General features: G+C 55.3%; 2 protein-coding genes across 4 annotated transcripts; one reads left to right on the forward strand and one right to left on the reverse strand.

The window, feature by feature from the left end:
• The first annotated feature begins 827 nt into the window (after positions 1–827).
• ENDOG (endonuclease G) lies at positions 828–4,291 on the forward strand. Of its 2 annotated transcripts, none has more exons than XM_047698665.1 (3): positions 828–1,606; positions 2,604–2,713; positions 3,688–3,853. In XM_047698665.1, exons 1-3 carry the CDS (start codon positions 1,094–1,096, stop codon positions 3,851–3,853), a joined length of 789 nt encoding a protein of 262 aa, XP_047554621.1. In that variant the 5' UTR covers positions 828–1,093. The 2 variants fall into 2 exon arrangements, with proteins under 2 accessions (XP_047554621.1, XP_047554620.1); XM_047698664.1 differs by lacking the exon at positions 3,688–3,853 and adding an exon at positions 3,951–4,291 and having other exon boundaries at positions 835–1,606.
• SPOUT1 (SPOUT domain containing methyltransferase 1) lies at positions 3,675–11,703 on the reverse strand. Of its 2 annotated transcripts, none has more exons than XM_047698663.1 (12): positions 11,384–11,703; positions 10,770–10,815; positions 10,382–10,507; positions 8,598–8,751; positions 8,274–8,369; positions 8,092–8,141; positions 7,777–7,907; positions 6,454–6,526; positions 6,250–6,348; positions 5,637–5,739; positions 5,312–5,459; positions 3,675–4,453 (listed from the first exon to the last, which is right to left on the reverse strand). In XM_047698663.1, exons 1-12 carry the CDS (start codon positions 11,417–11,419, stop codon positions 4,385–4,387), a joined length of 1,131 nt encoding a protein of 376 aa, XP_047554619.1. In that variant the 5' UTR covers positions 11,420–11,703; the 3' UTR covers positions 3,675–4,384. The 2 variants fall into 2 exon arrangements, with proteins under 2 accessions (XP_047554619.1, XP_047554618.1); XM_047698662.1 differs by having other exon boundaries at positions 8,274–8,363; positions 8,592–8,751; positions 11,384–11,476.
• Between the last annotated feature and the right edge of the window lie 3,228 nt (positions 11,704–14,931).

Consider the following 14,931-nt stretch of genomic DNA (forward strand, 5'->3'; position numbering starts at 1 on the left):
TGCGGCCTATATGGTATTCTCATAGACTAAAAAATGTCTGAGTCCAACCCCTACTTGGGGTATTTTGCTTAGTTCACCCTCCATTAGGAGTAATACTGCGGCGTTTAAAATCCTAGCGTTCCGGATTCATTTTCCCAGGTGCAGCCCTCTAAGTAGGTTGAAAGGTATGAACCTTTTAAGGCTGTTTTTTTTTTTTTTTTTAAGATTTTATTTATTTATTTGACAGAGAGATCACAAGTAGACAGAGAGGCAGGCAGAGAGAGAGGAAGGGAAGCAGGCTCCCTGCTGAGCAGAGAGCCCGATGCGGGACGCGATCCCAGGACCCTGAGATCATGACCTGAGCCGAAGGCAGCGGCTTAACCCACTGAGCCACCCAGGCGCCCCCTTTTAAGGCTGTTAAACATACTGCAAAGCTGTGTTCTAGAATCTGTGCCGGTTTCCCACCCAACCAGCCATTCCCCAGCCGCCTGCATCCTTGTCCTGTTGCTCGGATTTGTCTATGTCCTAGAACTTTTGACGTACGGTGTAGTGGGTAGGAGGGTAGATTTTGGTGTCAGACCTGGGGTCTTGTCCTTTTTCGCTTGTTTTGCCAACTAGGAACTTCCTCTCGAGGCTCTTTTGAAGGTTAAGTCAAGTAGTGGAAGCGGATTAGATCAGTGCCTGAGAGTTCTCAGTGCGCCTAAAGTGAGAGCTCCTACCGCCGCGCGGAGGTCGGAGTGCTGTCCCGTGAGGGGCGGGCGGGGCGGGGCGGTGGCAGCCAGTCGCGAACCAGGAGCGCGGTGGTACGCCCGCACGGTCCCGCCCCCTCTCCCTCGCGGCGCGCGTCTTAAAAGGGCAAAGAAAGGGCGCCGGGACGTCTGCTCGGCGGCAGTCCTGACCCACTCTGTTGGGGTTCCCTAGATTTTCGAAGCGTCCGTGAATGGAAACGACGAGGATCCCACCCTCTCGCGCCTCTACCCGGCCTCCTTCCCGCGGTGGGCCCCGTAGACCGGCGCGGCCCCTTTAAGAGCCTCGCGGTCGGCCGCCGGAGGTCGCGGTGTTCCCCCGGCGCCGCCGGCCGCTCTCAGCCTCCGCTTGGGCCGCGCTCTCCGCCATGCACGCGCTGCGGGCAGGCCTGACTCTGGCGCTGGGCGCGGGGCTGGGCGCGGCGGCGGAGAGTTGGAGGCGGCGGCGGCGGCCGGACGCGTGGGAGGCGCCGGGGCTGCTGGGCCGGCTGCCCGTGCTGCCCGTGGCCGCGGCAGCCGAGCTGCCCGCCGTGCCCGCGAAGCCCGGGGCCCCGGTGGGCACCGGCGAGCTGGCCAAGTACGGGCTGCCGGGGCTGGCGCAGCTCAAGAGCCGCGAGTCGTACGTGCTGTGCTACGACCCGCGCACCCGCTGCGCGCTCTGGGTGGTCGAGCAGCTGCGGCCGGAGCGCCTCCGTGGCGACGGCGACCGCAGCTCGTGCGACTTCCGCGAGGACGATTCGGTGCACGCGTACCACCGCGCCACCAACGCCGACTACCGCGGCAGCGGCTTCGACCGCGGCCACCTCGCCGCCGCCGCCAACCACCGCTGGAGCCAGAAGGCCATGGAGGACACCTTCTACCTGAGCAACGTCGCGCCCCAGGTAGCGGCCGCGACCCGGCCCCTCAAAGCCTCTCGGAGCCTCGGCTTGCGCTGCGCGGAGCGGGGAAGCTGCCGAGCGCGCGCTCCGGCTCAGGCGCTTGGCTGCTCAGTCCGCGCGCCCCTGGCGGGAGGCACTGAACACGGGGCCACCCAGCACCCGCTCCGCAGTCCGCCCTTAACTGTGGGCCTCTGGGCACCTCTCTGGGCTTCAGTTTCCTCGCAGCGCCAAGGAACCGAAGACAATGCGTACAAAAGCACTGAGCACACTTCCCGGCCCTTGGCAGGCATTCAGCAGGGAACTGAGGCACAGAGAGGCAAAGGGACTGGCCCATTGTCACACAGCAGAAAACTCAAGTAGTCTGTCTAGAGGACCCTGAGCCATTGTCCCTACCCTGCCTTGGCTCCCAGGAGTCAGAGGAAGTTAATTTGCAAAGCCAGCTGTCAGCAGTCACTGTGTGCCCTCTTTCAGGCCCTGTTCAAGTAGGGCCTGGAGACTTGACCTGGGCTCTGGATGAGGCCCAGGGGCTCTGAGCCTGCCATCTGACTTTTGCTCTCCCAGTGTCACAGTTCCCTGCCCATTTGACTTGACACGGGAGAGCTCAAGAGCAGACCCAGGAGTTCAGCTGGGCTCTGCATGAGGTTCAGAAAGGAGAGGATAGGGCTGGCAAGGTGCTTTCCCATGGGCCCCTGGGGATGGGCACGGGGAGCTTGTTACTCTCTCTAAAGAGGGAGAAGTGCCTCTCTCTTTGGTGTGGCTTTTTGGGGCCGAGAAGCTGTTTTGAGGTCTGGGATGTTAGTCCTCCCATTCTGTATGGGGGCAGGCTAGCACCCCCTGAGCACTGTCCGGCTCCACCCTCATGGCCAGGTGGCCTAAAGGGGTCTCTCCTTCCTTGAACCCATTACCTTAGCATGCTTGCCCACCCCACCCCCCATCAGACTATCCCAGCTTGGGGCCAGTTCCTGCCATCTGACAGTCTGAGCCCCACCTCTTCAACCAGGTGCCCCATCTCAACCAGAATGCCTGGAACAACCTGGAGAAGTACAGCCGCAGCCTGACCCGCACCTACCAAAATGTCTACGTATGCACAGGGCCGCTCTTCCTGCCCAGGTAAGGCTAGAACTTGGGGGGGGGGGGCACTGGGGATGCCAAGGCCTACCATTCACTAGAGGCCCCCTCTTGCCACTCACCCTCCAGGCCCACCTCAGCCTCTGGGTCCACCTGCAGTGCCAAATCACATCATCTGGTTTCTTGCCAAGGGTGTCTGTCCCCTGCTTCGGGCCCCCTCACTGCATTTCTGTAGCTAGAGGCCTGTGGGATACCCGCCAAGATGGTCTCTTCTGCCCCTGGCACCAGGCCCCAAACCTACCTCTGTTTTTCTCTCTTCTCACGTCTTGCCATGTGCCCCTGACTCCCTTTCTGTCCAGATAGAAAGCCTTGCACCAGGCTTCTGCTTTCACAGTCTCCTCTGCTTGGAACAACCCCCCTCACCCTTCTCCTGAAGCCAGGGTTTGACCTCCATCTCCCCGATCCCGAGTCTTCACTCTTGTCCCTCTGCAGCCCCACCTCCCAGGTAGAAGGGATCGAGCTCCCCAGGGCATGCTCAGTGAGTTTTCCGCCCACTGAAGACAGACTGGGGAGGCAAAGGGTTGTGGGGAAGCCATCAGCCCTGGAGTCCACAGGCTTCAGATGGAACCCAGGCCTGTCACCTGGTCTCTGGGTGCCATGGGCAAAGGACCTCAATATTCTTTCCTGGAAAGTGGGGATAATAGCCATTCCCTCCCTCGTGGCTGCTTAGGGGTGAAAAGGGGGTGGTGGGGGTCATTGCAGTAGGTGCTCGGCACGGGCTGACTGAGGCACCGATCATTAGCAGGTGCCTCCTGCGGCCTGCTGGAAGGAGTAGGCTCTGCTGAGGGGAAGATGGGAAGTCCTCTGTCCCGAATTCTGGGCCCCAGGCCCAGTGCACGCACTGGGAATTCAGGGTCTAGCCCACTTGGTGCCCACCCTCCACAGGAGAGGCAGACCGCAACTCCGGGTCTACACGAATGAAGGTGAATGCCCACGAGGCCTGGTTCTCTTAACAGCATTTATTGCCACCCCCCACCCTGCCTGACCTGGAGCTGGGCCCGAGGAAAACAGGAGAAGGGTGGGTCTACCCAGCAGGGAGCACCTCCTGCCTCCTGGGGGAGCCAGGAAGGGCACAGACGCCTCCCGCTGAGGGCGCAGCGCTACAGGCTGACACAAGGTTGAAGTCAGATCTGGGAAGGCTTCCTGGAGGCGCAGCCTCGGGTCTGACCAGACCCCATGGGAGCTCAGAAAGGCCACGTGTGCCCCGGTCCGCCCGCAGGACGGAGGCTGACGGGAAGTCCTACGTGAAGTACCAGGTCATCGGCAAGAACCACGTGGCGGTGCCCACCCACTTCTTCAAGGTGCTGATCCTGGAGGCAGCAGGTGGGCAAATCGAACTGCGATCCTACGTGATGCCCAACGCCCCCGTGGACAAGGCGGTCCCACTGGAACGCTTCCTGGTGCCCATCGAGAGCATCGAGCGGGCCTCGGGGCTGCTCTTTGTGCCAAATATTCTGGCGCGGGCAGGCAGCCTCAAGGCCATCACTGCAGGCTGCAAGTGAAGGCTGTACCCCGCCGGACTGGGGGGGCTGGGTCACATTAAAGGTGGTGATTTTTGAAGACAGAAGTCCTGGTTATGTCTGTCCCACGGGACCCTCAGGAGCTACGGCTTCCCTCCTGCTTGCTTTGCTTGTCTTCTGCCTGATAGCACCTTCAGCTGGGCCGGGCGCCTGCCTGGGTGAGGCCAGGCTGCAGGGCGGCCAGGGAGATGAGGATGGCCTCCTGGAGGGGAAGCGCAGCCATGGGCTGGGGCCTGGGAGGCTGGCGGGTGCCTGGCTGCCAGCCTCACCCACCCTGCCAGCTTCGCAGGGCTCGACTGCCCGGGACCCACTGCCAGGGGCTTGCTGCCCTCTGCATGGCCCGGAGAAGTTAAGAACAAGCTCCACCCCATCCTGCCGATCTGCCGTGGGCTGGCTGCATGCCTTCCCCGGGAAGGGCCTTGCCTCTCTGCTTCTCACTCTTCCCCTCTGTAAAATGTGCTCCTGATGTGCCAATACCTACCTTTCACAGTCGAGGTCAAGGTCAGGATTAGGGAAGTTCTCAGCCCACAGGACAGGGTGGGTTTAGGGGTTCCTGCTGGTAGGGTGTGCCCTCAGGGACAGACTGGAGCAGCCCACCTGTGTAGTCAGCCCCCTTGGAGACTACTGGAAGCCGAGGGCCTCTAGCATGCAGACCGCCCAGGACTGCGTCTCCCAGAGCTGGCTGCATACTGCCCCCAACAGCACTGAGGGGCCAGTGAGGCCCAGTGCGGAGGGCTGCCCTGCCCACCATGGTCACGTGTGAGGAAGTGGAACACTGAGCAAACGGCTAGGGAAACAGGCCCAGAGCCGGGACGGCCAGGGTCTTCTGGGTCACCCAGCCTGGGAACAGATGGGTGGGCAACCACACCCAGGATTCTGGACGCCCAGCTCACCCCTACACTATCCCTGCTGGAATTCACAATGGTGAGAGGCTGAGGCTGTCAGGAAACCATCTCCAGGGAAGGCTGGCTCGAGACCACCTTCTGGCTGGGAGAGACCCTGGCTGGAAGCAGAACCCTGAGAGCAGCCTGGGGCGGGAGCGGGAGGCAGGCAGGCTCACCTCAGTGCGGATGGTGCGGCTGCCCTGGCTAGGACAGGTGTTGACATACAGATCGAACAGGACGCTGGGTTCAGCCACCTCTAGGTTGGGGTCAGCCTCCACTCCAGCTTCCAGCCCCTGGAGGCCCCCGAACACCACGAGAGCATGCCTGGCACCACAGGAGGAATCGGTCCCTGCTCACCAGGCCACACCGAATGCAGCTTCCCAGGGCCTTCAGCCCCCACTCCTGGGACACAGGCGCCCAGTCTGTACAGCTCTGCCCCCCACCAGACATGTTTCTGGCTCCACTCCCGCTACCCTGGTCCTTGCCCCAGGCTGTACCCACGTGAAGCTGGGAAGCTGGGCGGAGGTCACATCTGAGCCTCTCTCCGATGTCCCAATGGTCAGGTCATACCCGTCTTGGAAGGGGGCCTCAGCAAACACAGCACCTAGGGGAGAGACCAGGTCACTGGGGGTCCTGCTCCAATGCCACAGCCACTGGGCTATGTGTGTCTACGTACTTGGGGAGTGTGGGGGGTTGGGGCTGGAGAAGGGGACTCAGGTAAGGAAGCCACACCCAGCCACACAACACACATCCACTGTTGCGACTCAGTGGGGAGAAACCACACCTGTGCTAGACCAGTGACACAAAGTGGAAGATGGGTGGGCAGGAGATCGGAGACCTCATATTACACCCTATACCCATCTGGTCCTTTTGTTCCATTCCCAACCCCACGGAAGATGTTTCTAGTGGATCACGACCCTTTTTCTCAGGAGTCCTTTATGGTATTCTAAGCAGCACAGTCAGGAAGATCAAGGCCCAGAGAAAGAAAGGCGTTTGCCTAAGGACACACAGTAACGTAGAAGGACAAGGACCCTGGTCTGCCTTTTGTGTCAGGCAAGGTTCTCTGTGGCCTCCCAGAGAGTCAGCTCTTCAAAGGAGGAAGCACTGCACTTACTGAGGCAGGAGGCCAGTCGGACTGTGTAGCCCCAGTAGAGACCGGCTTTGGTGCGAGGGTCCTGCGACGACACAACTTTTCCCCGGTAGGTCTTGCTTTCTGAAGAGGAAGTGGGGAGGCTGTGAAGATGGGGCAAGGGACAAGGAGGTAGTAGGAGGTGGCTCTGAGCCCTCTGGCTGGCTAGGCTGGGAGGTTTCCAGATACCTGGGAGCTGTTTCTGGTTCAGCTGGACTGTCACTCGAAGTCCAGGCTCCAAGTTCTTGTCAATCTTCACCTCCTGGGGAGAAGCCAGGAGAAATGGGTGCTATTCGCCATAGGGCCAGCAGGTGTCCCTGTTCTCCCAGATGCTGGGGGCAGGGGGATCTGGGCAGCTGGCAAGGTACCCAAGGGGTCCAGGTCAAAAGTGTCCTTTGTCCCCTTTCTCTGGCACCTGGGCCAGACCTGCTCTCAAGAGACCATTTGTGGTGTGCCTGGGTGGCTCAGTCGGTTAAGAGGCCGACTCTGGATTTCCGCTCAAGCGCAAGATCTCAGAGTCCTGGGATCGAGTCCCAAGTGGGACTCAGCACTTAGTGCGGATTGAGACTGCTTCAAGACTCTCTCCCTCTCCCTCTGCCCTGCCCCAACCCCACCACATGAGCAGGAGCAGGCTCTCTCTCTCTCTCTCTCTTTCAAATAAATAAATCTTTAGAAAAAGAGAGACCATTCTTGCAAAACAACTACCACAAGACACTGGGCAAAGATAAATGCTCTGGGCCTGGCATGGAGCAGGAAGTATTTCGCGAGATGAAATGCCAGTCTTCTGTTTTGAACACACGTGGCTTTGTAGCCACTTCCTAGCTGCAGCGGTTTGCGCAGCCACTTAATCTCTGCGAGCCTTGGTTCCCTCCTCCGTCAAAGAGCAAACCCTCCATAAACAGCCCCTGTGACACAGCCCCGGGCCCGGCGTGGGGTCAGCGGCAGCCGTGACGAATGACAACCAATGTCTATATTTTGTGCCAACTCTGATTTCAGGATAGGGCACTTTCTTTCCCTTCTGAGGTTTCTCTCTCCGTTTTCTCCTTTCGTCTGGGTCTGGGTCTAGGTCATCCTGGCCTGCATTTAGCCTGTCATTGCTGGTCTGCTTTTTGAGGGGAGGGGACCATCCACCTGGAAGGGTTTCTGTCTCTGACTCCAGAAGATCTGAGAGTCAGCAGGTGGCAGACGAAGGCGCCAATCCCAGTGTGGCTCTGCGTCCTGCCGGAGCTGCCCCAGAGGGATTCTGAACTTATTTCTGTAGGGTTTTGGTTGGGTTGTTTTGGGTCTAAGCGTGAGGACTACCTTCTGTTCATTTACTTTTTAAGAAACAGTAAATTTGCTCCGGGCTTTAGCTACCAACCCCTGTTTGGGGGCACTTCTTTGGCCCAAATCTACATCATGGGGGAACTGCAGGCACAGATGCCTGGGTCCAGGGTTCCCTAGACCCCGCCTGCCCTCCATGGCCGCCGTGTGTCCAGAATGTATGTCCCAGCCTGCTCTCTCCATCCCTACCTTCTTCATGCCACAGTTGACAAAGGACCCATGGCCTGGCCGGGTGGGCCGGTCCACCACGATGCCTTCTCTGAACTCGGACTCCTCATCCTGACGCATGTGGTGAGGGCTGTCCAAGGGGTTCAGAAGCCCTGTGTGTTGGGAGATGCAAAGGCTCCTAGTGGTATGGCAGGAACACTGGAGGCCCGGTCCAAGTTTCAGGCCTGCCACAGACCTTGCCCTGCCTGAGCCAGTTTTCTCAACTGCACAGCCATTTCTCAGGGTCTGGGAGATGAACCCTGAGAAATGGGGGTTAGTACCCCCTTGCAGCCTTACCTGCAAACTGGAGATCCTGATGCTTGGGGAAGAATGCCTTTCTTAGGTACCTAGTAAAGAACATGGATCTCAGGAAGTTTGTGGGGGAGGCTGCCCCTGCCTGACCTGCACCTCGACCACCCTGCTCCTCCCCGCTGCTCCTCCCCGTCAAGTTCAGGGAAGTCCGCCCCGCACGCCCTCACTGTGGACACTCCAGGTACTGCAGGATCCGAGCAAGCTGCACGCACGCCTGCCCTTTCTTGCCGACTCCCCTGAATTCTCCCTCCACGGTCCTGGAAAGAGAAAGACAGAGTCTCCAGAGCCTACTGTGCTCCCTTCGAGAGTTCCTCTACCCAATCTGACCCCTGCAGTGCCCCTGCTTTGTGACTCTTCCCGCCAGATTCACCAGGGGCAGTGTTCTCAGCCCAGGCAAGTAGGCAGCGACAAGGACGAAGCAAAGTCAATCCTAGCAGTCCCTCCCTCCTTGCTGAGGCCCCGTGCACTGCTGGATGGTCCCTCACTTGGCATCCTGGCCTTCTTCATCGAACACTACAATCTCATCCACACAGAAGATGGTGCAGGCCCTGGCGATCTGGCCAGCCAGGTAGGTGCGAAGCTCTGGTGACTGGGCATTGTCCAGGATAGAGCCTGGCAGGGCCACGCTCAGGGTGTAGGGCCGACCTGGGAAGTGGAAGGGCATTCATGGTCAGTCTGAGAGGCTAGGGCTGAGCTTTCCCTCCCTCCCTCTAATCCCAGAGCCCAGAGTTAGAGAACTTTCCCCTGGGAGGAATTTTGAGGCCAGCAAAATAGATCCAACTCCCCTTTCCAGGCCTCAATCTACCCAGGAGGAAAATGGACCTCCTGGTCCCCAAGGCTCCCGTGAGCAGGGCACACCACTGGGTAAGGCTGGAGAGTGGTTAGAGGCACTGGCCAAGTTCATATGCTGGCTCTGCCCGTTACTCCCTCGGTTCTCCAGCTGGCAAATGGGGATAATAAAAAGAACTAATGTTATTAGACCTTTTCTGTATGCATTTACCCCATAACCCTAAGAACTATTACTATGATCCCCATCGAGAGGTGGGACCCAGAGAGATCAAACATGTGGCCCAAGGTCACACAAAAGGCAAGACAGCTGAGATATGAGTTTAGGCTATCTAACTCCAGGGAGATCACCATATTCTCCCTCCCAGAGTCGCCCAAAGGGAGCCATATAAGGGAACACTCAGGAAGCATTTCCTTGGTGTCTGAAACAGCTCACATGCTGTTTCTGTCCCCACTGTCACCGTCATCACTGGTAACCAATGGGCTTAGAAGGCACATTATGACACACCCTAACCCTCCTGAGGTTTGAGTCTAGACAAGGAGAAAAGATGCAATTTGTTAGGGTAGATCCAGATATACTGATGTGGAAGGACACACAGGGCACAATGTGGAATGAGAAAAACCAGGTCCAGAAGCTAATGGATAAAGTGGTCTCACTTTTGTAAAACTGTATCTATATATTCGCTACATATGTATCTATGAGTGAATATAACATAACATCTGGAGAAACTTACACTGCCAGGTTTACTGGGATTTTTCTTTTTTACAGTATTCTGCATTTTCGGGAGGGGGGCTGTTTTGAACAGGTATTATTTAACAAGAGAAAAAAAAGGCAAACTCTTATTATAATCAAAATAAGGGGTGCCTGGCTGGCTTAGTTCGTAGAGTATGCAACTCTTGATCTCAGGGTTGAGCATGCAACTCTTGATCTCAGGGTTGTGAGTTCAAGCCCCATGTTGGGTGTAGAGCTTCCTTAAAAAACAAAATCAAAATAAGTAAATGAAAAACTCGATTAAAGCACACAGAAAGTGCTCAATAAAAAGTAAAAAAAATAGGGGTGCCTGGGTGGCTCAGTGGGTTAAGTCCTCTGCCTTCAGCTCAGGTCATGATCCCGGAGTCCCAGGATCAACCACCTAATCAGGCTCTCTGCTCAGCAGGGGGCTTGCTTCCACCTCTCTCTCTCTGCCTGTCTCTCTGCCTACTTGTGATCTCTGCCTGTCAGATAAATAATCTTAAAAAAAAAAAAAAAAAAAAAGTAAAAATATAACTGTCATTATGATGATGATGAGTTCTGGACGTGTAAAGTTATGATATGTGATGTTTAGGCTCTGAAAGACCGAAATCTACCTAAGTATGAGGTTAGGACCCAGGTTTTCCCATTCTCTGGGCCTCAGTTTCTCCCTCGGGACCAGATGTCTGGACCCACTGGTCTCTAACATCTCTTCCAGATAGGACATTCTCTTCCCTGCCCATGACCCAGCCTGCTCACCCTGGTCCTCCCTCTGTGCAGCTGCCTCTTCTTCCCGCTGGAGCTTTGCCTGCTCCTCCTGTGCCCGCTGCCGCTCCAGTTTTTTCATCAGCTTGAGATCCTTCCACTTCTTTTTCTCCTCTTTCTCTGGAGAAGAGGACACGTGGATTGGTGGAGGGGAGAGGGACTTGGAGGGAGAAGGACATGGAGCAGTCCTGGAGATGGTGCCCTCCTGGTAAGGTCAACCTGAGCTCTCCAGTGTTGCTTAGTGAGCCCTTCCTTTCCCGTTTTGGGTGCTGGGCGACCCAGAGGGACAAACCCGAAGGCTCTCCCCAGGTTCCCCAGCGCCCTGCTGGAGCAGCCTCCGGCAAGGCTAAACAGATCCCCTCCCCTCCAGCCCCTTACTTACTCTGCTGCTTCCATTTTCGCCACTCGACTCTTTGGCCATGTTCACCCTAGAGCAGGACTCGGAAGAGGTATAGGATTGAGGCTGAATGATCACGACTGGGAGGGGGTCCTGCCTATCAACGGAGGTAGTGAGGAAACCACGGAACGCCCCCACAGTGCCGCGGCTGGCAGAGTAGGACTGAGTCTGACACTTTGCAAGCACTCAAGTTGTTGAATCGCGTCTGACAGGAGAGAAGAGGAAACTGAAGTTCAGGGGGAGACCTGCCTACTGCCGCCCTGGGAGTCAGAAGAGATGCGCCACGAAAGGGCTCGAGAGGGCGGGCAGGGTCCCACCTCCTGAATCCAAGCCTCGGTCGGAGTAGCCGCAAGGCGCTCCAGCAATGGGTTACCTGACGCTGTCCCGGCCCTGGCTCGGACCCTGGCACCTACCCCCGGTTCCTTCCCGGGCAGGAGCGCACGCGGCCACCAGCATGCGGCACCTCGGGCTCCCGGCCTCGGATCAGCGACGAGCAGGGAGCGGGAGGCTCGGCCTGATCTCGCCACGGGCCCCCACACGTTCCGTTCTCGCGCCTCCACCCACTGTCCTGCCCCGAGACCCCAGCTCCCGCCACTTACCGGGCCGCAGGGCCGCTTCTTCACACGCTCCGCCATGTTCGTCGCACACCGTCGGCCACGCCCTGCCAATCAGACTCACCCCTTCCGGCCACACCTCCTCCGAGCCGTCCAATCGGAAAGCCAATGGCATGCGGGGGCGTGGCTAGGCGTCCTGAGGCTTTGCGAGCGCGTGGCCTGGGACTCGCAGGCTGGTTGAGCAGAGTGCGCGCAGACAGCGGGGGCCGAGCCGGGTCGGGTCTTGTCGCAAGCTTCGGGGGTCCAAAGGGCAACTTGTGCAATGCTGTCCCGGATCCTTGGACGACCGGAGAGCCGCCCTCCGTTTCCACACGAACGCGACACTTAAAACTCAGCTCGATTTTATTTTACTTGGGGACCCTGAGGCCCAGAGCTGAAGTGTGATTCAGAGCTGGAAATGATCTTAGAATTTAATAGAGTTTTTAAATTTAAATTTAAAAATTTTTAAAGATTTTATTTATTTATTTGACAGACAGAGATCGCAAGCAGGCAGAGAGGCAGGCAGAGAGAGAGGAGAAAGCAGGCTCCCCGCCGAGCAGAGAGCCTGATGGGGGCTTGATCCTGGGACCCTGAGATCATGACCGGAGCCGAAAGCAGAGGCTTAACCCACTGAGCCACCCAGAGCCCCGAATCCAGTTTTTTTTAATAGATGCATTCATTTACTTTCTTTTAATTAATAGACTTTATTTTTTATTTTTTTTATTTTTTTAAGATTTTATTTATTTATTTGATAGAGATCACAAGTAGGCAGAGAGGCAGGCAGAGAGAGAGGGGGAAGCAGGCTCCCCGCTGAGCAGAGAGCCCGATGCAGCGCTCCATCCCAGGACCCTGAGATCATGACCCGAGCTGAAGGCAGAGGCTTTAACCCACTGAGCCACCCAGGCGCCCCAATAGACTTTATTTTTTAGAGCAGATTTAGGTTTATCAAAAATTGAACACATAGTACAGAGTTCCCATATACCCCTTCTCCACTACTCGTTTCCCCCATCCTCAACATCTTGCCTTACTGCGTAGGTTTACTGTAGTTGATGAACCAATGTTGATAGAGTGTTATTAACTAAAGTCCATAGTTTACATTAGGGTTCTTTCTTTGTGTTGTACATTCTGCAGGTTTTGGCAAAGACATAATGTCAGGTGTCTACCGTCACAGTACGGTACAAAATAAGTCCACTACCCTAAAAATCCTCTGTTCCTCCTACCCTCTTCCAAGTCCCTGGCAATCACTAATCTTTTTTTACTATCTCTTTAGTTTTGTCTTTCCCAGAATGTCATATAATTGGGATCTAAGTATGTAGCCTTTTTATTTATTCATTTTTATTTTTATTTATTTTTTCAAGATTTTATTTATTTATTTACAGAGAGAGAGATCACAAGTAGGCAGAAAGGCAGGCAGAGAGGGGGAAGCAGGCTCCCTGCTGAGCAGAGAGCCCAATGGGGGGCTCGATCCCATGACCCTGGGATCATGACCTAAGCCAAAGGCAGAGGCCTAACCCACTGAGCCACACGGGTGCCCCCATTTATTCATTTTTAATTACTTATTTTAAATAAGCTCTACACCCATGGTGGGGCTGAACCCACAATCCTGAAATCAAGAGTTACCGGCTCTACCAATGGAGCCCTAGAAAGGCGCCCCTAGAAAGCATGTAGCCTTTTCACATACCCTTTCATTAAGCAATTTGCATTTCAGTTTCTTCCATGATTTCTCATGGATTGATAGTTCATTTCTTTCCATTGCTCAATACTATTCCATTGCAGGGATATGCCAAAGTTTGTTTATCCAGTCACCATTTGAAGGATATCTGATTGCTCCCAGTTATGAATAAAGCTGCTATAAACATTCATGTGCAGGGTTTTGCATGGACAGGAATTTTCAGCTCACTTGGGTCAATAGCTGGGAGCCTGACTGCTGGATTGGGGTGTTAAGACTGATGAGCTTTGTAAAACACTGCCAAACTAGCTTTGGAAGTGACTAGACCATTTGCACTCCTGCCTGCCATGAATGAGCTAAGCTTTCTCTTATGTTAGTAAATCTGAGGGGTACCTGGGTGGCTCAGTCGGTTAAGCATCCTCCTTTGGCTCAGGACATGATCTCAAGGTCTTGGAGTTGAGCCCCGGTCCCCCAGGTCAGGCTCCCTGCTCAGAGGGGAGTCTGCTTCTCTCTCCCCCTCTGCCCCTCCCCCTGGCTCAGGCACACCCACACTCATACTTGCACGCTCTCTCTCTCTCTCAAATAAAGTAATCTTAAAATATATATATATATATATATATATATAATAAAAAGAATAAATAAATTTGAGTTAATATTTATTCAATCAATTTGTTTTTAAAAAATTTTATTTATTTATTTGACAGAGAGAGAGATCACAAGTAGGTAAAGAGGCAGGCAGGGCAGAGGAGGGGAGTAGACTCCCTGCTGAACAGAGAGCCTGATGCGGGGCTGGATCCCAGGACCCTGGGATCACGACCTGAGCCGAAGGCAGAGGCTTTAATCCACTGAGCCACCCAGGTGCCCCAGAGCAGGGCCTATTTTGAGGCTGGAACAGGGACACAGTGGTAAGCAAAAGCAGATCCTGATCTGGAGCTTACAACCAAAGAGAGACTGATTTCTTTCTTTCTTTCTTTTTAGATTTTTTTTTTTTTTTTTTAGATTTTATTTATTTACTTGACAGAGATCACAAGTAGGCAGAGAGGCAGGCAGAAGCAGGCTCCCTGCTGAGCAGAGAGCCCGATGCGGGGCTCAATCCCAGGACCCTGGGATCATGACCTGGGCTGGAGGCAGAGGCTTTAACCCACTGAGCCACCCAGGCTCCCCTCTTTTTAAATTTTTTAATTTAAAATTTATTTTCATTTTTCTGTTTTTAAGTAAGCTCTAGGTCCAACTGGTGCTTGAACTCCACCCCAAGGTCAAGAGCTACGTGCTTTACTGACTGAGCCAGCCAGGTGCCCCGAGGAGAGATTAATTTCCAATTCAGTGTATGTGTTAACATTCTGGGGTGGTGTTGCTTTCCCTAGCCTCTCCCTCCCCTCTCTGAATATGAAGGCAGATCATTTCTGCACCTCAGGCAGATCTGCCCTCTCCTGCTAACTGAGGTTACCCAGTCTGAGATCTGGAACTTCTGATGAGTCATGGATTTGAGTTATGGGCAGATTATAGATTGGTTCGAGACACAGAACCTCTGGTGGGGGTGGTTCTACGCATGAAATCTATGGGTTTACCCCGGCAGGGACTTTCTTGCCATCGGGCTATGCGTAGTATGGCCAAGGGGCTCCAAGCCTGGGCCTCTGAGCTGGTATTTTGTTTCACAGTCTTGACTTTGGAACTGTGGGAGCAAGTACCAAGTCCTGGCTTAGAAGGGAAGGGAGGGTTCACAGCGCAGAGAGCCCTCCAACGGCAAATCTCTGACCCCAGGTGGGTGTCCCACACTTCAGTTTAATTCTGACCATTGGCGCAGATCCTAGAGGTTAAGGGCTCAGTCCCACCAGACCACCTCCCCCCACCCCTGCCATTTCAAATGCCAGGATAGATTGGGACA

Source organism: Lutra lutra, chromosome 13 (assembly GCF_902655055.1).
Source record: "Lutra lutra chromosome 13, mLutLut1.2, whole genome shotgun sequence".
Classification (NCBI taxonomy): Eukaryota; Metazoa; Chordata; class Mammalia; order Carnivora; family Mustelidae; genus Lutra; species Lutra lutra.

Excerpts from the sequence above, each read along its gene's own strand:
- ENDOG (XM_047698664.1), top strand. The coding sequence starts at position 1,094 with ATGCACGCGCTGCGGGCAGGCCTGACTCTGGCGCTGGGCGCGGGGCTG. Across the intron at positions 1,607-2,603 it reads TGAGCAACGTCGCGCCCCAG|GTGCCCCATCTCAACCAGAA; the intron begins GTAGCGGCCGCG and ends CTCTTCAACCAG. Across the intron at positions 2,714-3,950 it reads GGGCCGCTCTTCCTGCCCAG|GACGGAGGCTGACGGGAAGT; the intron begins GTAAGGCTAGAA and ends GTCCGCCCGCAG.
- SPOUT1 (XM_047698663.1), bottom strand. The coding sequence starts at position 11,419 with ATGGCGGAGCGTGTGAAGAAGCGGCCCTGCGGCCCG. Across the intron at positions 10,816-11,383 it reads AGAAGCGGCCCTGCGGCCCG|GGTGAACATGGCCAAAGAGT; the intron begins GTAAGTGGCGGG and ends GTCCTGCTCTAG. Across the intron at positions 7,908-8,091 it reads TCAGGATCTCCAGTTTGCAG|GGCTTCTGAACCCCTTGGAC; the intron begins GTAAGGCTGCAA and ends CCCAACACACAG.